At 45.2% G+C, this 22,920-nt stretch overlaps 1 protein-coding gene and 1 long non-coding RNA gene across 4 annotated transcripts in view; one reads left to right on the top strand and one right to left on the bottom strand.

The window, feature by feature from the left end:
- WWOX (WW domain containing oxidoreductase) overlaps positions 1-22,920 on the bottom strand; it is a 904,953-nt gene that overhangs the window by 584,072 nt on the left and 297,961 nt on the right. For all 3 annotated transcript variants that reach the window (XM_083163618.1, XM_083163619.1, XM_083163617.1), the window contains exon 9: positions 21,285-21,549. In XM_083163618.1, the coding sequence (XP_083019744.1) occupies positions 21,285-21,549 (265 nt within the window). The remainder of the gene's footprint in view (positions 1-21,284; positions 21,550-22,920) is intronic.
- On the top strand, positions 1,673-21,796 carry LOC146044947 (uncharacterized). Its single transcript, XR_014465352.1, has 3 exons — positions 1,673-1,816; positions 7,676-7,763; positions 21,054-21,796. It is a non-coding gene; the product is annotated as an uncharacterized LOC146044947 (long non-coding RNA).

Below are 22,920 nucleotides of genomic sequence, written 5' to 3'. Positions count from 1 at the left end.
ATATAAAAAGCACGCTAGCTGTTGCAGTAATTCCAATGTAAAAAAACTCCCAGTCCAGTTAAGAGACAGCTACGGCCAGGGCTGCCACTAGGAATTTTGGAGCCCGGGACTGATTTCCAGTCCGGGCCCCCCCCCCTTTTTTTTGCGCTTGCGCAGTAGTCTGACCTTCCCGGGACAGAAGCAGTCATGCTGGGCACCGTGGAGTTGCCCGCAGCAGATGAGCTGTCAGTGTGCTTCCATCCCCCCTCCTTTACTTACCTTCTGACTCAGCAGGTCCCAAAGTAAAAGGCTTCTTCAATGCAGGACACTGGTGGCCAATTGAAAGGCAGCACCGGCTGGTGAGCCAATCAGAGCTTGTGTACCGGCAGCCACTCTGATTGGCTAACAGTACACAAGCTCTGATTGGCTCAAAAGCCGGTGCAGCATTTTAATTGGCCGCCAGCATCCTGCATGGAAGAAGCCTGTGCTTCAGGACCTGCTAAGTCTTAAGGACCGAGCGCAGCGCAGGCAGCACAGCAGAGGGCAAAATGAGCTACTCCGGCCCTTCCAGAGGCCGGGAGCCCGGTACAGCTGTACCAACAGCACCCCCGTCGGCAGCCCTGGCTACGGCACTAGATTCCAACAGTGGCGGAACATGTGGGACATGATCACAGGCTCCACAATTTGTTCTATTGGGGGTGGAGATCATGGGGGAGATTCTCTAAGAATCTCCGCCCCCCTTCGAAATTATAATTATCGCATAAGTTGTAACATATGCAATAATTATAGCAAAGGACAGCTCTTGCGTTAAGAGCTGTCCTTTGCTGTGAGAGTCGCCGGGTCCCAGCAGGTCCCGGCGGCTCCCCCCTCCCTCACACACCCGGCGCTGCTGCTACGCCGGGCTCTCCTCCTCCCTGCACCCAGAAGAGGATCAGTGCAGGGAGGAGGTCACAGGTCCGGGCAGCACTGCGCTGTGCTGCCCGGACACAGGTGAGGGGGAGGGGGCGATGCGGGGCGGCGGGGGTCCATGCGGGGCGGCGGGGGGTCGTTGCGGGGCGGCGGAGGGATGCGGTAGAAGCCCGTTGGCTTCTATAGGGCATCGCCAGATTTTTCTGTCGATGCCCCCCGCCGGGTTAACGCTTAGAGCATCCCAAAATGCGGTAAAAAAACGATGACGGGGTTTTTACCGCATTTCTTATTTAGAGAATCTCCCCCCAGGGGAGTTACTATCCCAGCTCTCAGCCGATGCGTCTGTCAAAGATTCAGGTGACTGTTGCAAAAAGATGGGGTAGCCTCACAGAGGGGGCGTGGCCTTGTGGTCCAAACCCTCGTTTGTCCACTGGATGTCCTTTGGTTGCAGTGCTGGCTCCGGTCACTGAACTGGAGCCGGCATTTTGGCGTCACCAGAGTGCGGCCTGCACCCCCTTAGTGATGCTACTAGTGGGGATCAGATGCAAAAGGAGTGCAGTGCCCAAATGTAGGCAACCAGTTGACATGACTGCTGAAGGTAAAAGATAAAGGCAATGAACAAACCTAATATACATATAAAAAAACAGTATAATCTGTGCTGCAGGTCCCTTTTGCGCTCAACGAGTTAACAAGGCTGCAGGCATAGCGAAATATATTTTAATGCCTCCCATTAAAAACATCTGTCTGATTTCACAGCCAAAGCAAAGCACCAAGGGCTTAGCAGTGACACGGCGAAGCAAAAGCCCAGCCTGACAGGCCGCTGTTTGTTTGTACAGATACTATTAAAACTGATTGCCTCATAACTGTGAATTAATAAGGAGGGCGAAGCTGGTAAAAGGCTACCGTGAAACCTTTAATACAACTGACAGTAAGTATAATATACGCCGGTTTGTATTAAGATGTTATTGCCCTGTTTTATTCCTAATCGCCAATTATGACTCTATTAGTCCTGCTTGGCAGTTCATCTGCTTCGGCATCAGCCAAGGGGGGAACCGGAGACAGACCTCTGCTCCCGGTGTTTCCGCACCACTGAACACCCAGAGCCGTGCCTGTCATTTCTCTAGACACTAAGGAGGGGAAGCAGCGTCTACTGCGAGCTAGCTACACCTGACCTTACAACAATTTACTAGGGAAATACCTGGCTAATGGCAAAAGCAAGCAGAGCCTCCGTGGCACTCGCGACGGGCACTGCAAATTAGACGCAACAGGATATATCTAAGGCCAGCTCGCTAGACACTTCATTAAATCACTACTCCCTTGCCTTGTAGAGCGCTAATAGAATCACAGCCCTCGTTAGCTGTTGAATAAAAGATCAATCACATCTCAGAGAGCTCCTGCAACCAGCTCCGGGAGAAAGACAGAGAGGAAAAATACATATTTAGGATCATAAGTAAGATTCTGAATGGCCTCTCTGCAAGTTGTTTAAATTACCCTTTTCCACAACTGACTCCGGCGAATACTCTGAGGAACTTGTTAAGTCGGGGCTCAGAAGCCGCGTTCTAATATATGACTACCAGTTCCTGGTCAAAAGTTCATAATGTGCATATGTAAAAAGGCACTAAATTGCCTGTGGGCTAGAACCAGAGGAGTTTAATTGCAGCAAAATGCTGAAAATGGTCTGCAGAGGGTCCTTGGGCAGGAATACGGCAGGCGTTGCCTGATTGCGTGGAAGAACATAAAATCCTCACAACTGTATTTCTTTAAAAGCAACCCCGAACCGCCAAGCTTTACTGCCACACAGCTGTCAGATGCCACATGTATGCAAAGGAGGAATGGAAATATGAGGCCGCCGCGCATCCTGTTCCTTTCTCGTAAATAAGGCTGGAAGAATTGGATGGCACAGCTTATAAATTTACAGTAGAAAGGGAAGAAATACAGTGACTATAAATTTATTTATTTTTTCGGAAGAGAAATATTACACTGGTTGTATAAACTGAGAGCGGGATGTCATTGCTAGAGAGACAATGCGGACAATGGCACTATAGGTACATATAGACGGGATGGATATAAATAATCTTAGACAAGGCACTGCTGTGAAAGAATGCAATTAGGGGTTAGAGGATGTGGACGTGTACATACTGTTTTTGGTGGTAGAATCAATACCTTGTGTGCCAAGAACAAATATTTAATTTATATGAAATACAGATGGAGCGGCTCTCATTTGAGCTGCTCCTGGCGATAAAATCTCCATCCACCGCCATACACCATCCGACATTCTATCAGAGCCCGCTGCCCCCCCCCCACAGCCCCAACTAACCCTGCCCATATCACAATCCAGCACCCGCTGCCATGTTGACGGATAGATTTTATACCAATCAGATTCTGTGTATCATTTTCTAGGATGCAATAGAAAAAATGGTAGAATCTGATTGGCTGATGCGGGCAACATGAACACTTTGAATTTTTCGCAGTAAATTTACCCCTTAGCACAGCGACTTCCAACCTTCCTCAACTCGCAGCACACCAAACAAGATTTTTAAATTGCCGAGACACACCGCCCCCCACAGAGAAAAACACACTGACCTCCACAATAAAAAAATTAAACCCATTGGTCCCCATATGAAAAAAAAACAACCACACTGGTCCCCACAGGTAACAAAAAAAAAAATCAAGCAAATATAATTATTGGATGACAAGAGGAGAAGGGGCCAGCAGCCAGATCTGGACCCTCTGATGTCAGAAAGGGGTGGTCCCATATGCCCAGGATACAGAGACAGGATCACAGCAGGAAAAGACCAGTGAATAACAATTAAACTGCTGGTTGTGGCTGTAAACTGGTGCAGACATCTCTAGCTGAATGGCCTCTGAAGGGATCCTGAAAATCGGGTCATCCCCCCCCCCCCCTTGTTCCTGCAGGCGCAAATATAAATCAGTCTCCAGTAACTTATATTTGCGAAGGCAGAAGAAATCATTCGGTGACAGCCGACCAATCAAATGATTTCTCCAGCTGCGGGCACATGCGAGGGGATGTGTCTTCATAAATGGGGGCGGGGGTGGTGGGTTAGGGGCATTGCGGCTTACCGAATCAATTAGAATTACCCCCTATAGTCCTGACCACATGAACACGCACACACATTCATTCTATGGTTCATTTTGCTGGGTGCCAATTAACCTACCAGTGTATTTTTTGATTGTGGGAGGAAACCGGAGTACCCGGAGGAAACCCACTTAAACAGCCCGGGGGAAAATATACAAACTCCACACAGTTAGGGCCATGGTGGGAATTGAACCCATGACATCAGTGCTGTGAGGCAGTAACGCGAACCACTACACCTTCTATGCTGCCCAAATGGCAACCATATGTGACCAATAAAGGATTGGGGGTGTGGCACACAAGACATCCGGTATCCAAAGGAGGCACACATACCAGGGAGTCCAAAGCCTGATCACCATAATAAGTACTGTTCATCTGAGTAAATGCAACAAATGGGGCTTTGAACCAGCATAACCAAATAACACATCTCCTTAGCAATGGAAATTGTGGTGCACTCAAAACGCTGTTTTCCAGCCTTCGCTGCAAACCCACCTCCTAGCAAAAGGTGGGTTTATGCCGCAGAGACTGTGTAATTTCTTGCCCAACTCTGGCAGGCTAGTAACCTATTCATTTCCCCGCAGCGTAGGTGGAAAAAAAGGCAGCAGGTCTATAATTTCCACAGGCACAAAACCCTGCAACACACGGTTCATATTTTGGATTGGATCGGCATCAGAAGCTGTAAAACTCTCCGTTTGTCTCCAGAATAGAAAGAGTACAATGTGCCCTAATGATAAAATGCCAAGGTTCTCCATGGAGGGGAAATAAATACTTGCACTAGTAGGGTATCAATAAGATCTACTTACACGGGGTTGGCTTTTTGGGATTACTTATCAAAGCAGAACACTGCTATTTGGGGCTATCAGAGAACACTGGAAGAGTCATTATTTATTCTATATTCCGTCCACTGATTGCTGTTTGGATATTTTTCTATATCCAAACCATCACATAAAAAGGTTGTTTCTTCGAGAGCCTGGTTTATTGGCTAAAATCACGACCAAAAATATTAAACGTAAGGGGCAAAAAAAAAAAAAACCTCAACGTTCTAATAACTGGTTTATTTGCAGCAATTTTTTTTTTCTTTAAAGTGAAAACTCTAGGACGCCACCGTGCAGTCTTCAGCATTTGATATACTATATTTTCCTTGGATGAAACAAATAGGTTTTCGCAACGGTACTCAGGACAGAGCTCTCGGCTCAGGTTTCTTGGACAATCTTACTGTTTACCCTTCCCTTTTTCTCAAGTCAGAAGAGATTTCTCCCAGTATTTCAAATAAATAAGATATCCAGCTGAACAAACATGATTTATTCTGTTAGATTACTTTGGCTTCTCTTGGAAAACTGGCCTTTTTTTTTAATGTAAATGATTAAAAAGAAATGAACGTGTGTGGGGGCGGGATTGAAGGATTGATTGGATCAACTGGTTTTTAAAAAGTGGCAAAGAGTCCATTATACAACACAAGTCTAACATCCCTATCTGCTGCAGGAATGCCTTTGAGTGATATCTTTTACTGTCTCGTCTAGTGTTTATGGGACTTGACTCATGTGTGACTATAGTGGTAACCAACATTGGGGCAGATGTATTAAGCCTTAACAAAAGATAAAAGCATGGGTGATAAGGAGAGATAAACGCCCAGCCAATCAGCTCCTTACTGGATTTTTTCAAACATAGCATGTAACATGGCAGTTAGGAGGTGATTGGCTGGGCATTTATCTCTCTTTATCACCCTTGCATTTATCTCTTGTTAACGCTTAATACATCTACCCCAATGGGTGATATACACAAACATTCTTGAAGGGACCTAGCTGGATTATCCATCTAATAAAATGATTTGTATTGTTTTTGCTGATTATATATTCATTATACTTTATGTATATTAAATACCAGTGGCGTGCGGTGGGGTGAGACAGAACCTTTCCTGACATACTAATATATTGGAGTTTTGAATATATAAAGGATATGGAAATAGAACGAATATGTTAAAAATGTCGGTACTCTTTACTTAGCACGGCGCCCATCGCGGGCATTGAATGCACTAAAAAATCGGGTGCGACGCGACCGACGCGATTTCCCATAGGGAACAATGTTAAATGTCTCAATTGACCCGATTTTTCTGTTCAATGCCTCAATTGACCCGATTTTTCCATAGGAAACAATGTTAAATGGCCCACAGAGGCCAAATAGCCACCCTGAAGTGTGAAATGGCCCCCACAATTGTTAACGCCACCCCACGATCAACGTCAACCCGAAGCATGGCGAGCGCCGGCGGTACGTGTCCTACGACCTTTTCATACCCCCACTATCCACGTCGGCATGGAGTTGAGAATAGAATAGTGTGGCGAGCGCAGCGAGCCACCGAGCCCGAAGCGTGGCGAGCCCCGCGAGGGGACGCGGATACCTGTGAAGCCCGCGAAGGGACGCGTTTACCTGTGAAGGTATCCGCGTCCCCTCGCCACACTATTCTATTCTCAACTCCACGCCGACATGGATAGTGGGGGTATGAAAAGGTCGTAGGACGCATAACGCTGCCCCTCGTGGGCTCGCTGCGCTCGCCACGCTTCGGGTTGACGTTGATCGTGGGGTGGCGTTAACAATTGTGGGGGCCATTTCACACTTCAGGGTGGCTATTTGGCCTCTGTGGGCCATTTAACACTGTTTCCTATGGAAAAATCGGGTCAATTGAGGCATTGAACAGGAAAATCGGGTTAATTGAGACATTTAACATTGTTCCCTATGGGAAATCGCGGGCATCGCGTCGGTCGCGTTGCACCCGATTTTGAGTGCATTCAATGGCCGCAATGCCCGTGATTTTTTTACCTGTGATGCCCACGATCAAAATCGTGGGCGCCGTGCTAGGTAAAGAGTACCAAAATGTCTTATTTGTATGATTCTAATCATCGTCAAAATTTTTGGAGTAAAAAGTCTATGGCAGGTGAGGTAGTGCCTCACCTGGCTACCTTTCCCGCACATATCTTATAAAAACTCCCCAAATTTCCAGCTGTATATACTGCTGCTCCTGTGTATAATGACCACATGAAACCTTGGGCACATATATTGAGAGTAAATCTGGCTTTGGTATTAGCCAGGGAAAGACATTTACCTCACCCCACGTCCCTATTAAATACCTCATTATAATTGGTTCTATGGTGTAGACCTGAAAATAAATCAGGCTAAAATTCTGTCACCTGAAATTTTTGGGGGAATTTACTAATTGCATCCTTTCAGGGACTCTGCACCAAGGCTCTATATTATTGGTTGTTCAAATTTGTGTGGGAGTTTGTGTTCTCTCCAGTATATGTAGAGGGCTGCATGCACCCAGATTCACAGCGCCATCATCTTTGACACTCATATTGTTTTTGGAAAATGATGGTATATAAACACCATTTCACCATGTATAAATTACAAGCCTAAGGGGTCGACCCTATTAACCCCGAATGGTGCAGATGATTCTCGAATTGTGAATCATCACGACATTGGGCACAATTTACGGCGGGCCGCATTCGCTGAAAAGTGCTAGCACCTCCATAGGGGTGCGAGCAATTTTCAGCAAATTCGGCCCTATGAAAGGTGCAAGTTAGGCTTAATTCGGGTGCTGTTTTCAGCGTTAAAACGGCACCCTATTGCCAACTCGCACCCTTTGGGGTTAAAAGGATTGACCCCATAGGAGCAACCCCTAATTCTTGAACTTTATTGCAGGGGGCTGGGTGAAGCTAGAACATCAACTGTCCCGCACTTCTTCCGAGCATCACGGAGTGGCCTCCTTTAAGATCGCTTTGTCAGAAAGGTATATATCAGGCCTGACCAACCTGTGACTTGCATACCTCACAACATTAAGGCTCTTAGTAGAGTGCATGTCCAAAAATAGGGGGCGTGGCTAGCCTGGAAGGGGGGTGTCCTATACTTGCGTCTCCCTGCGAGGTTACGCCCTCATTTTGACACGGTGGGGACATGGCCCAGAGGCTCTGCGAGCCTCTAGTCATGCTCTCGGCCCCTCTGGCTGCGGGAATAGACACTGTGAGCATGCGCGCAGCGTTTATTCACCACTGCTCAGCAGCTGACAGCAGCTGACAGCCCCTCCCCCGCCGCGGGACACTGCAGGCCCCGGGCGGGAGGCAGGAACGTCCACGAAAACTGGGACATTTCCGCGGGAATCGTGACTGTTGGGAGGTATCACGAAAAACGAATGTCGACTTTGAAATTTCAACATTTTCAGCATATCAACCGTGTCGGCATAACGAATGTTGGCATTTTGACAATGATTGTCGGTATTTTTGACTCCATCCCCGTTTGTCACCACTTTGCTCGTGTGCTGTTGCGCATTGCACTTAAGCCGTACATTGGTTGTTTTCCAGTGGAACATATGCTTTTGGCAGTTATAATTGAGACTTGTTACTGACGGTATTGTGAGCGGAGAGCAACCGATAAAAATGCCAAATCCACTCTTCATATAATAAACCAACGGACGTTCCTCTAGGACCCCTAATTCATTGCTACTGATCCAACATGCATTAAGGCATGACCGGCTCCTGTCAACATTTTCGATACACACCATCAACTGTTAAATGAGGTGCTTGGATGGGAATACTCAGCAAATTATTTTGATGCTTACCCATCGTACTACATTGGGAGCAGCTTCATAATTACTTGCTCCTGCCAAAAAAAAAAAGGTTCTGGGAAGCAAATGTTAAAATAATGTGGCTCAAGGAAAGCTCTGGGAAGCCTAATTTGTACCTCATCTGGACATATGAGAGCAGTGTTGGATATACAGACTGCATGAGCTATAAATATGCAAAGTGGTGACCTATTACCATCATTGCTTGTTCACAACAGTCAATACATTGACGGACGTCACATTTCTCTCCATCAGTTAAAAGGAATATAGCTATCATCACCAGGTCCTGCGCATTCTTGTTTGTGTCAGTTCTAAATGGTGGTCAGAGAAGTTTGGTATCATTGTGTATAGAATCTTATTTTCTAGGTGCTTTTTAAGAACATACCTTGAAATTTTTTAACTGCAGAGGGAAGACCGGGTCTGGGAAGCTTATGACAATGGAGGGCACCTTATGTGAGCGATGGACCTCAAACCCCAAGGCTAGGGACAGAATAAGCTCCCCCTTGTCGGATCTTTCAGGAGACTGTTGGAAGATTTAGAGATCGGACCAAGAGAGAAGAGGATAGGCCAAGCCACCACCAGCAGAGCCCCAAGCCATTACCCCATGAAATGGAGCAGTCAATGGGGGAAAACTCCAATTGTTTTGCATGTCACATTTTCCTGTCTAAACAGGACTGTTTAGACGTCCGAACAATTGTCACAAGTCAGTTGTTGTTTGTGCGCACATATCGCGTATGTTGCACTCAAACAGACAGGGTATAGGTGCGTAAAGTCCTGCTTTGGATGCAAAACAACTGCACACTTATTTTCTCGCACAGAAGTTGGCTTCAAGTAAAAAATGTGACCTCCGTGGCTGCTGGGTGCTCGAACAGCAGAACAGTTGAATTGTTGCTGTCTCGAGTCCTCCTATACTGGTGGCACAATAAAAACAATTGCATCCCCCCCCAATGAGTCTGTTCTGTATACTAAATATGGCCCCAGTGGCAGGGCGAGAGTGAACATGGAGATGGAGAAAGCAGACAAAGGCCTACTACTGTATTTGTGGCCATCTTAACCCTGCTACTGTCCATGATAAATAGCGCAAAAGGAAGCAACCGCCGGCAACACCTGGGCAAAACTACCGCCGGCAAAACAGGAGATAAACACCTTCACCTGCGTGGCTTGAGTAATAGGCAAAGCTGCACACTGTCTCCATAGCCAGTTTAAGGGGGGGACGCAGAGCATACTGTACCCCGGGCCCCCCTTTGCCAGAGGACGACTGACCAGAGTGCGCTGACATCACTAGATGTCCCTAACAGAATAAGGCAATCAGAATGGGAGCAGAAGTATATGGAGTGCATGCAGAGACCCAAGAGTGTCAGGTTTCATGAGCTGTAAATGTAATGGGTCATATTCAGAGATTAGCATAATTTAATACACTTAGAATTAATATTGGGCAGTGCGGATGGTGTTATGGTTAGCATTACTGCCTCACAGCACTGAGGTCATGGGCTCGATTCCCACCATGGCTCTAACTGTGCAGAGTTTGTATATTCTCCCCGTACTTGCGTGGGTTTCCTCCGGGTACTCCGGTTTCCTCCCACAATCCAAAAATATACTGGTAGGCTAATTGGCTCCCAACAAAAACTAACCCTAGAATGTCTGTGTGTGTGTGTACATGTAGTAGGGAATATAGATTGTAAGCTCCATTGGGACAGGGACTGATGTGAATGTTTAAATATTCTCTGTAAAGCGCTGCGGAATATGTATATAAATAACTGGTAATAAATAAATATACCTACAGTAGTATACCCCCCACACCACCACCCCTCTGGCACCCCCAAGGCTTAATCCGGCTCAGACTGTCCCGTTTCCACAGGATCTAAGGCTAATGGTCTACGATAGACTTCACAGCCTCTTATGTACAGGTAAATCTTTCTATTGATGCATCACAGGACTCCCGTCTCCCAATACTCACCTCTTAAGGTGCCCATACACGTGCCGATTCTGGCGTGCGTTTTGGGCTAAAATAGCATCACATCGCATTGCATGCCATGTGCATGTAATGCAATGCGATAAAAAGACAGTACACAAAGTATGTGCAGCACATATTTTTTGTACTGTGCGATGAGGTGCCGCGGGAGCGCACACATCGCACCGCCAGAATCGGCACATGTATCAGTGCCAGATTAAGCCTTCGGGGGGCCCGGGGTACTATAAACAGGGGGGCCCCCTTGCACTTGTCATTACTTGCCGCAAACTGCATGGGGGAATATTACACTGTCAAAACACAGAGTAAAGGCAGAATAAACTTGGTCAATGGGTAACTGCAGGGGTGTGTATATATATATATATATATATATATATATATATATATATATATATACACACACACACATATATATATATATATATATATATATATATACATACATACATACCACATGAAAAGCCTGTGTTTGTCCCTCTGCACCTTACTCTGTAGGAGACCTCACAATCCCAGTGCTGCCTCTGATTAAAAACCCTCCCATGACTAGGCTGCTGCTGCTGTTATCCATGGGCCTGAGAAGCATGTAATGAGCTCCAGCAATCAGAGCTCAGCACAAATGTCTCAGTCTCTGCCCTCTGGTGCAAAGTGTCATGGGACTTAGTCAACTCCCAGTAATGCACTGCACACTTGGCTCCCAATGCTCAGCACCATTAATCATTGTCACATTGGCAGATAGGTGAAGCTGCAGCACTACCCCACTCTCATGCACAAAACCCTTAGCTTAAAAAAAAAAAAGTTTTAAAAAATACATGCCAACCACAGGGGGCCCCTAGCTAGAGGGGGGCCCAGGGGCACTGACCCCTTGTGCCTTCATTATAATCCGGCCCTGACGTGTATGGGCACCTTTAGTACTTCAACAACTGGAATATAGTCCTGAACATAAGACACACATTGCACGCCCTCTAAATGTTTAGTTACAGTGAAGCAGGCCAGTCATTCCTGAGAGCGTAGGTCATAAGAATGGTACTGGTTCCCTTATTTCAAATGTTTACACTTTAACATCAACACGCAGTTTAAATGAAGCTAAAATACATGATGATTTCCCAGTAGAAAGGGGGCTGTATTGTGCTACATAATCGTGCACTCACAGAGATTACCGTGGTTTGCCAGGAAATACCACTGACGCATTTTTAACTTTGTATTTTTTAAATATTTGGTTCTAAGTGCAAGTATGTACTCTATGGTCCCCACAGGAAAACCTCCCCAATGCACTCACGTAGTTGTTTAAATGAGCTTTTACGTTTGGGTAATTTGCTTTGGAAAAACCCTATGGCAACATTTTACACAAGCATCCCACGTGCTACCTCCCGTCTGTGCTTCTCAAACTCATAGTTTTATCATCAGGGAAAAGTTGTTTTTATTGCCCTTTGATAAAATAAACGATCATAGGCAGCCAATGTGATCTATTTTTCAAAATTGTCTAAATAGTTATCAGAAATGAAATACTGTAGAGTCTACTGCTCAATTCCTTGCACATAGAGAAGGTAATATATTTATTAAACACCAAGGGCCAGATGCACTAAACTTCAAGAGTGACAAAATGGAGAGTGATAAACAGCCAGCCAATCAGCTCCTCCCTGTCATGTTACAGACTGTGTTTGAAAACTGTCAGGCAGGAGCTGATTGGTTGGCTGTTTATCACTCTCCATTTTATCACTTCTGGAGCTTAGTGCATCTGGCCCCAAGTGAGCACACTAATGGGGCCTACAGCTGAGCATTCTGAGCTATGCTAGATGGCTCAGAACATAGCGATGTGTCAGCGTTGTGTGCTAAATGATCTGTGTGGGCCAGTGTTCTCCGGTGAGAACACTGGCCCGGACACAGGCGATTATAGATTTATCCAGCATTCTCCGTGCTATCGCTGTGGCCCCTACACAAGGAGCGAAGTAGGGGCATTTTCTAAATGAACTAGTGAGATTGCTTAGTGAATGCCTTGAAATCCGAGTGAAGGCCCCATAAGAAAATAATAGTTTACTCTTTACAGCCTAAAGGGACCCAAACATCTGCCAGGGCAATCCCCTGAAACAGCCCTTCTGCTGACTGGATGCGTCGATCTGGTATAATAAACATGTTAAAAAGTCACAATTTTGCGATCCCCACCTGGATTTTTATGTATGTTTACTATCCCCAATCCCGTAATGCGACCATCAACGGACCAGAGGATGGTCCCAATACACAGACAAGTAAAGCAAAGCAATCACATGATCCTCTACTGGACATCTCTTGGCTTTCTCCATTTTTACCAGATGAAATTGAATTAAGCCCTTAATCATGTGGAACCCCCCCACCCCCACTCCCATATTGGTGGATTTACCACTATGCACATGCCTAGGGGTGACACTTACTGGGATGCGTAAAAACATGCTCACTTGCATAACTCTGCTAGGCCGATGGTGTCTTAATTGCGACTTGTTTTTCTTTATTTGTTAAGTGGTGGTGGTGGACACACACACACAACAGGAATGGCCACTGACCATCGATGATTTAAAATAATCAATGATCTATAACCAATGATAACTACTTTTACCATCGATGGAAGAGAACCAGTTCATTTCCCACCTAGGTGTTGGGTCACAGAGCATAGCATCGCCTCCTGACAATTTTGAATAAACACCCCTTGACCCTGATTGGCACACAATTCCCTAAACATTAAAGTAGGGGTGACCATTGATGGTTCCCTTCTAAATGGATTTTACACCAAAGTTATCGATCAATGGTACGAACCGACCAACGGTCATCACTAGAACACAATGATCACTAAATGATGGCGGTGGAGAGGGAGTGAGGTTGGTGCTGCTTTGGTAGTCAGAAACGGCCCAACATGGATATATACAACTGCCGGTGTTAGATATGACCTTCTTTGCCAGGTGACTCCAACCAAAAAAGCAGAGCAATGGCTACAAATTATCTATATTTTTGAGATAGATGTCATGTTATTAATATAATTTTTATAGGCCTAAGAAAATTTACAACAGAGGAAACCCCCTGGATAGTTCTGTTTTCTGAACCGTTCATTTCCCCGGGTCAGACCTAAGGACGCTAAACCCACCCGCCCGCTGCTTCCCTCCAGAGACTCGAGAAAAGAAGCCTTCAGACATTATCCTTAATGATTCGTATGGCAAAAACAGATCTATTCTTCTGCCAAGTACTCTTGTTTTATGTACTATCGAGAACAAAATAAATGTGAATTACAGTAAAGTCATATTTTTATTGGAACAATCATTTATTATAGTAAAGCTATTGGAAAATAAAATATTTCCTTTTCGTCAACCTCATATGATCTTTCCAACTAAGCACGTATGTTATCTAATGCAAACAACAAGATTTCATGCTATCGGCCCTACGGAAATACAATAATCCAATTAACCTTAGAACCTATGTACATTTCATTTTAGGTCGTAACACGCACAATGGGAGGGTATTCTGATTCAATCGGTCCTCCGCGTGTTTGCACGCCATTCGTGGCTCTCTCAGGAGGGAAGAAAATGCAGCAAATCGCATCATTTAGTTCCTTCCCCCTTCCTGAAGAGCTGCGAATCACAGCACTTACAGAAAAGGGGACGGGGCTTCATGATGACAAGTCCCGCCCCAGCCCCATGGAAAATTTGCAGAACGTCTCCGAGACACTTAAAATAGGCAACTAGGTACTTGTGAGTTATCTGGGCGCCCGATTTTTTGATTGTATGCCTTAAGTTAAGGCATACAATCAGATGCGATGCGATGCGATATCGCATCGCATCGCATGCGACCATCGGATGCGATGACCCGATTTTTCCATAGGAATCAATGTTAAAATGGACTGAGTCCATTTTAACATGGAATTCAATGGGAAAAAGGGGTCCTTTTCATACCCCTACTATCCAAGTGGGCATGGAGTTGGATATAAACCTGTGGCGAGCGTAGCGAGCCACCGAGCCCGAAGCGTGGCGAGCGAAGCGAGCCCCGCGAGGGGACGGTATTCCGCGTACGCTCGCCACGCTTCGGGCTCGGTGGCTCGCTACGCTCGCCACAGGTTTATATCCAACTCCATGCCCACTTGGATAGTAGGGGTATGAAAAGGACCCCTTTTTCCCATTGAATTCCATGTTAAAATGGACTCAGTCCATTTTAACATTGATTCCTATGGAAAAATCGGGTCATCGCATCGCATCGCATCGCATCCGATGGTCCCATGCGATGCGATGTGCCCGATCCGACCCGATTTAGAAATCGGGCGCCCAGATAACTCACAAGTACCGGCAACTATGATTGAACCTATTACTTCCATCTGTAAGAAGCCATACTTCTGTAAGACATGAAGGAATAATGTATAATGTATATGCATATGCCACAGGAAACTTCTAGCACAGGTTCCGTCAGCCGAAACACATCAAGTGAATCGTTTAGTGACTGCAGAAGAGCAAACGCACCAATCATAAAATAAGATGAAATGTACCAAGAGTATTTTATTCTCTTCTTACGGGGGTAAATAACATAAAATTTGTATGAGTATGTCTGGAGGAAAGAAGCGCGTCGTTAGAGGTTGTCTGATATTTGGTTTAAAAAGCTCCATATAAACAACAAATACACTAAAAGGAGAAATATGGCCAAGAAAATGCACATACGATAATATACAGGTCAGGCTTAATCTAAATATATTCCTGCAATTCAGTTCTGTACCTTTATTCTGCTCTGCTGCAAAATGAAACGATATGGGATAAACGTGCACAAGTACTGTGTGGCCTTCTGCATCGGACACTTATTACAGACAGGGGAAAGGGATTACCTCCCATTCGTCAACATGGGTATGGGGTATTATGTCATCCAATATGAAGTCAGATATGCATTTTTTCGACCGCTGAAGGTCGACATGGCTTAGGTCGACACATGATACATGTCGACATGCCTAAGGTCGACAGGGTTGGAAGGTCGACAATGGCTAGGTCGAGAGTCAAAATGTCAACATAGGGTTTTCACTTTTCATGCCGACATGGACAAAGTCAAAGAGTACCGCTACGCTTGCATGCTACGGGCACTATTCCATACCTTCCAACTTTCCCGCTTATTGCGGGAACGTCCCAGTATTTTGGGACATTCCCGCGTCACTCCCGCCGCCGGCAGTGTCCCGCGGTGGGGGGGGGGGCAGTTGGGAGTCCCCCCTGTCGTCTGTGAATAGACGCTGTGCGCAGCATCTATTCTTGCAGGCAGAGGGGCTGGCCAGCAGCTCACAGAGCTGCTGGGCATGCCCCCACTGCATCGAATAACGGGGCGTGGCCTCGTGGCAGCGCATCAAGTGTAGGCCACGCCCCCTTTCCTATAGGATACAAATGAAAGCGGACAATACATTATTAGCATTACCCTAGCTACATATATACCAACTGTACCACTTTGGGAGGGACAGTGCCGCTTTTTTGTTGACTGTACCGCTGTCCAGAGTACGTCGGGGGAAGCACTGTCACTGTTGCGTACGGCATCTACACATTGTGGGACAAGCCTTGGGGTAGCCCATCATGTCCCTTAAAAAATGTACAAATTACAGGGCCGCTTCTGTTTGCTACGGGGGCGCGGGGGATGGCTCTGGCCTACCTTACTATCTCCTCAGCAAGCGCCTTCTTCTGTGAAAATTGGGCAATGGTGCATGTGCAATAGACTCTGGTACATTGCCTGACTCTATGCTTTTAATGTGCGGACACCAACCGCCTGATCAGTGGGTAATGCCCGGGCACCACCTTATCAGTGGTAAGAATGCGCCGGCCTTAAGTATAGGTATACTCGGTATTGGAGGGCAGCATTCCCCGGGCCCAGGTAATTAGTACACGCCCCCACACACCTCTCGGCGTCACTGGATACATAAATACTTGTCTGTAACCTAACACTAATCACTGGTTACATCCAGATGCAAATTTTCATTTGTTAAGCGATGCATAAAACACACAAACAAAGCGCACTCATTAAATAAACCCCAGCGTAGAAACCATCTGCAACTCCCGTGTCATCCTATGTACAGGGATCGGGCCTGTAAGACGGCTTGTATAACGTAGACACTGAGCCAATTTATAGGATCAACCCCACAGGAATTGGAATGTATCTTAGCAAAATGTTTTCCCTGCACAGAATCCTAAACGTTCATCTCTGTCTGTCCGAGGCAGGAGTCAACACATCTCCATCCTCTCCCAAATCTGTTACATTTTTCAAGTTATAAATCTTTCGCCATCAGGTTATTCGAGGGCAGGATCACGCTGCTCCGGCGAGTTAAGGTTAACACAGTGACAGCTTGAGCTTTCTCACTGTAATTTATAACTCCGCTACAGAACCAGGGTTTTTATTCCCATCTATTAAAAAGGGGGAATTGCACATCTGTTAAAGTTCTTGCACAATGGCTGGCTTCGCACAGAAACAGGAAACGTAACCCAATAGTCTCAGAACTTCAACAAACCTGACCCACTTTCAAATGTTAGAAAGGAGGATTTTTTTTCTTCCCTTTTTATTAATTTTTAGTTCGTTGTAACATCTGCTAAGCGCTTGTTGCCCCCTAAAACTTGATATTCTTTCAACTCCCAACGCAGCCAAAGACAATATTTGGTTCTCCTAGAGGCTGCAGCGAGCGTGCGATATTAGTACAAGAGCTTCACGACTGTTCTAGATCACTGCTGTAAAGTGGCTTAGACATTAGTGAATAGATGGGCGTAGCAAAAATGATATGAAAAGTTTTTATTTGAGAATCCAACAATAAGTACAATCTCTGCTGACGATGGGGCAAGGGTGTAATAGAAGTATTTCTTTTTTGGGGGGAGAATGGGGGGTGAAGGTGATGAATTTCATAAGTGCATCTAGACCAGTGTGTACTATTAATATATCGGTGAATGGCATCATACACAGATATATCATGACGGGATGCAGTCAATTTCCCCGCGGTCTGAATCCCGGCGGTCAAAATCCCGACGCCGGAATCCCGACCGCCAAAACAAATTAGCGTGCAAAGCGAAGCGAGGCACCGGGCCCGCTGCGTGGCGATCCATGTCCCCCCCTTGTCAGGATTTCCCATAGGGAACAATGTTAAATGCCTCAATTTACCCAAATCATCATAGGGAACAATGGTAAATGGGCCAGAACCCCACAAAAACACCCCTGAACAGTGAAATGGCCCCCCAAAATTAGTTTACGCCACCCCACGATCAACGTGAACCCGAAGCGTGGCGAGCGCAGCGAGCCCACGAGGAGCGGCGGTACGCTTCCTCCGACCTTTTCATACCCCCACTATCCACGTCAGCGTGGAGTTGAGAATAGAATAGTGTGGCGAGCGCAGCGAGCCACCGAGCCCGAAGCGTGGCGAGCGCAGCGAAGGGACGCGTTTACCTGTGAAGGTATCCGCATTCCCTCGCCACGCTTCGGGCTCGGTGGCTCGCCACACTATTCTATTCTCAACTCCACGCCGACGTGGATAGTGGGGGTATGAAAAGGTCAATTGATCAATTGATCAGCAGAGATATCTACTAGCGTGCACCCAGCTTTAGTGTACTTTGAGGACCGAGGTTGGGTTGCCTGGTCTAGACATCGTGATGAACAAACGGGGAACATGGAAAATAAATAACAATAAATCTCTAGTAGCATCAGACACTTTTTACATTGACTCCATCACTAACCATGATGCAATCCAATTATTTTTTACACCTTTTTACACATAAATCCTACAAGCAGTGTCACAGTGGCTTAAACCCATATTCACACCAGAGGTTTGGACCCAAGTTAGTGGTGGGTCTTCCCTTTGCCGATGCTTGTTGATAACGCCTACAGTACAAGTGCCGGTGAGCTGGCTCTCGATAGGTCACTGGACCCGGGTTATTATTCAAGGACACTGTTCCACCAAGCCCGGACCCAGGCAGACCTGACAATAATCAGGGTTACTGCGTCAGTGGAAAAGGGGGCATTACATTTCACAATGAGAGGTGTTCCAGGTTTTAAATAGGAGCCTGAAGGAACTGGTAACATAGTAAGGGTAACGAGAACACATAGAGAAATGGCGTTATCCTTCTGCTAGAAGATTACTATAAACAATCCCTATTATTTAAATAATGCTAAACGTTTTTTTAGCTTACTTATTGTATGCGTGTTAAAGAGCAGTAATGAGTTTAACAAGAGCTTGCACAATTATGGACGTTTCCCCTCTTGTATCTAGTTTATTTTAGAGATGGCCATCACCCATGGATGGTAAGTAATCATTGACAGTCCAACCGATATGAGCACCATTTTGTTTTATAACCTGTTTTTTAGTGACTGTTGCATCAATGGTTGAACCGGGTGCTGGACGGGGTCCCGACAGGCATTTACCCGACGTCAGGATCACGACTGTCAAAACACAGACAGCCGGGTTCCCGACGGCCACCTGCTATTTTCCCTCGTGGGAATCCACGACCCCCATAGAGGGAGAATAGAATAGGTGGCTGGCGTAGCAAGCCACCGTGCCCGCAAGGGGCTTAGTTGCGCTCACCATGCTGTCTGAGTCCGGCCAGTCGGGATCCCGCCGTCGGCCTAATGACTGTCGGGATCCCGACTGTCGGACCCCTGTACCACACCCGGTTGAACCATTTGATGATTAAAACCATTGACGGTTAGCCTGTCTTTATCCCTACTTTTTTTCTGAACTGAGCCAGATGTGTTTTTTTCCCCCCCAGGAACAAAATCGTCATCCTCTATTGAATACTCAACAAACTACAATCAGTGTATATGCAATCACAGTGTATTTCGCACACTACCAAGGGGAAAATAATTTGGGTTATGAAAATTACATCTTCTTTCTCTAGGTGGTGGAGTAATAATCATCGGTGCATCCACCTGTACACAGATAGAACAACTGACATCTCATTTTTGCCAGCAGAAGTATATATTTGACATTTTCTTAACGGTAACTTTCCAACACATATAACATTCTTCAGATTTCCATACAACATTATGCAATTAGCTGGTTTTAAAATAGAAAATATTAAAGTTTTGTTTTTAACTCAATTCTGGCAACAATTGGATTTTTCAAACAATGGGCTAACATTTTCAAAATCCTAGAAGGGGAGGGTCCCCCTTTTTACACCCCGTTAACTACTCCCCTGTCATTGTATACTTACTTTAAAAATCCTTTGTAGAATCCAAATTGTTGATCAGCTGCAATGTAAAATTGTTAAGAATCCAACCACGTGTAACATGCTGCAGTATTGCCTACTGCTTTCCTAGGCAGTCAATACAGACGCAACCTTTCTCCACAGGACAGTACACATTTCTTTACTTAAAAATAGTCTGGCATAAAAATAAAAAAGGGCGCTAGTGTTTATCCCGTTGGATGTCTCCCATAGTTACAGGATGAAGTGAATGGGGAGCATTCCGCTACAGTCCTGTAGGAGCAATCAAACTCTCAAAATGCCGCCCATTCTTACATGGCACCACCCGCATATAATTTGCATGGATTATACAAATGAAAGATGGTGATCAGTGTAATGCAGGCTTCTGTTCATATGGTACACATTTGAGTATGGTAGGTCGACACCTAATAAAGATGACATGGCTTAGGTCGACATGGACTATAGGTGAACATGCCAAAGGTCCATATGGTGACATTTATTTGGGTGTCTATGTCAACCAACTTAGTCATGGACACCGTATAAGTGTGGCTCATCGCTTGCCATGCTTCGAGCACAGTGCCGTGCTACACATTCCCTAGTGGATGGTAAGGTATAAAAAACCCTCTTTTAAAGAAAAAAAATATTTTAAAAACCACATTGACCTTTTTAATGTGAACCTTTGGCATATCGACCTAAAGTCTCTGTTGACCTAAAATCCATGTCAACCTAAGCCATGTCAAATTTTTATAGGTGTCGATCTACGGTGTCAACCCAACGACCCTGCCCCACACAAATATCATGTTATTCTTTCATTATTGTGGATACATTTTATAGGACTGCTCTGCAGAATATCCACAGCCACCGAGTACAAATGCCAAGACGCGCTGAAGACGTGCGCCCACCTCCTTCACATCCCAGAATCCCACAGAACACAAAACAACTCTGTAATCCACATTAACCTCATCCCTCAAAAGAGCATTGTAACACCAAATGCGAACGTAATCCATAGGGATAATAAAAGGGTACTGCTGGCCAAAAACAGTAGCCCATCAGTCTCTCTTATAACACAGCGCAGCGCTAGTCTACAGAGCTGCAGAAAAAAAAAACATACACACACACTTTTCACATTATGGACTGTAGAGGTGCAGTGGTCACCAAACTTTTTTTTTTTCTTCGCGGAAATTTCCTGGGGCACAAAATAATTTAGCAAAAGAAAAAAAAAAACTTCAGCCAAATATCTGATATGTTTTACAGTTCATTCCATTTTTTTTTCTACCCTCGTTATTGTTAAAAGCCAGAATCCCATGATTTTTACTGTATCACGTTTCTCTTGTCTCCACTCCGCAGACGAATGTATTGCACATCATCGAGTAATTATCACAACAAGAAAAATCTCGACTGCAGGGGAACTCAGAGCTGGACCAAAGTTCCCCGATTACGGAGCCCCATATAAACAACTGAAATAAGGCTCCCAGGTATCAAAGGCAGAGCGGTTGATTTAAAGCCGTCCATCTGGATTTTAAATGCACTTTTATCTTAAGCCAGTAAAGCTAATAATATGTATTGAGGTTCACTCACCATGGACTTTGTAAAGGGTCGAACCAAAGCAAACAGTAACGTGTACCCCCACCAGTTCCGATGAAGGGAGGAATACATCATGTTTCCTGGATGCAGCGAGTTGGATGTCACCCCATGGGGAGAGAGGCGTCGGTTCAGCTCCTTGGAGAAGAGAACATTGCACAGCTTGGAACGGTTGTACGCTAGCATGGCCCAATAGTCCTTCTTAGATGGGGAAAGCAGGTTAAGGTCAAGTTTCCCCGATGAATCTTTAATTTCTGTGAATCTAAGTTTCAAAAGAAAAGAAAAAAATCAATTGTTTCAGACATCCTGCCAGTAAAACGCGAACTCTCGTCCAGGAAACTAGCACTTGCTATAATGTGTTTTTCAGCGACTGAAGGTGTTGATTTTGTTTCAACCAATTTCAGGAGACGGATGAATTTTCATCATCCCTACTTGTCAGACTTGGTATTTGCAGCGATCCAAATGAGCATACAGTATATTTTTCTTAGTTCCAATTATTATTTTTTTATTTCTCATGAGAAATACGTGGAAAATATTGTATAAGCATTGTATGACAAATACTGTACAATGCGCACAAGCGCAAACTAAAACCGAAAAACACCTGACCTGACAATGTCCTTATAGATCTGTTCCATGGTATTATTACAAAAAATTTAATTTCTGCCTAATTTGTATATTATGAGAGATGGGTCTTAGTATGCACACCCTAATTACATGAGGTGCTATCATGCTGGGACTTGTACTTCTGCAAGGAAAAACACAGTGCAGATGCCCACCAACCAGCGTCAAGGTGACCTCGTATCTCGATGCTGGTTGGTGGGCAAAAAACTCTTGGCCAATATACGAAGAACATTGATTGTTGATGAACCCTTTGAGTGCCAGCATCTCTGTGAGAGATGTGCAAAATATACGCTAAAAACGCCAGTGTCCCTCACATTTGTTATAGAAATTCAAATAAAAAATGTTCTGCAAAAAAAAAAAAAACTATATTTCCTATATCAGGTAATCATAACAGGTCATTACGATGGATAAAAAAAAATTTCTTGGCAGTTTTCACGCCTATTTTGACAAATTGACTTGGCACAACAAGGGTTAATAATGTGGAGTGTGCACTGCCATTTTTATATTAGCCAGAAATTGAATGGACCCACCTGGGCAACAGGGTTACCAAATATGTGTACAGACAGTGGACACAGATAGAGAACCCTAGCGCTCACATATGTTTTAAATAATACACAAAGGTGCAAAGGATCAGTGAGCGAAATTTATTTGTGGGGGAAAAAAAACTGGGGTGGTAAAAATGTATATGTGGGTGTTTGCACAGTTTGAGGTGGATGCCAGACATTGTAGTGCCACATTGCTGAGAACTGAGGGGCATACTTACTAAACCAGGTGAAGTGATAAAGTGGAAGGTGATTACGCAGCAGCCAATCAGCTCCTATCGATCAAGTTACAAACTAGGTTTAGTAACCTGATCGATGAGAACACTGTTCTCACACAGGGCCTTATTCTGGTTGGTGCGGTTCTGTCCGGGTGCGGTCGGACGGCCGATGTTTGCGCATGTGCAGAGGCGTATCTGCGCATATGCGAACGCCACGCATGTCCAAATACGGCGTGAATTCTTTACAGACAA

The sequence above is a fragment of the Crinia signifera genome, chromosome 11 (assembly GCF_055691185.1).
Source record: "Crinia signifera chromosome 11, ASM5569118v1, whole genome shotgun sequence".
In the NCBI taxonomy this organism is placed as follows: domain Eukaryota; kingdom Metazoa; phylum Chordata; class Amphibia; order Anura; family Myobatrachidae; genus Crinia; species Crinia signifera.
This window is presented reverse-complemented; position numbering and strand designations above follow the sequence as displayed.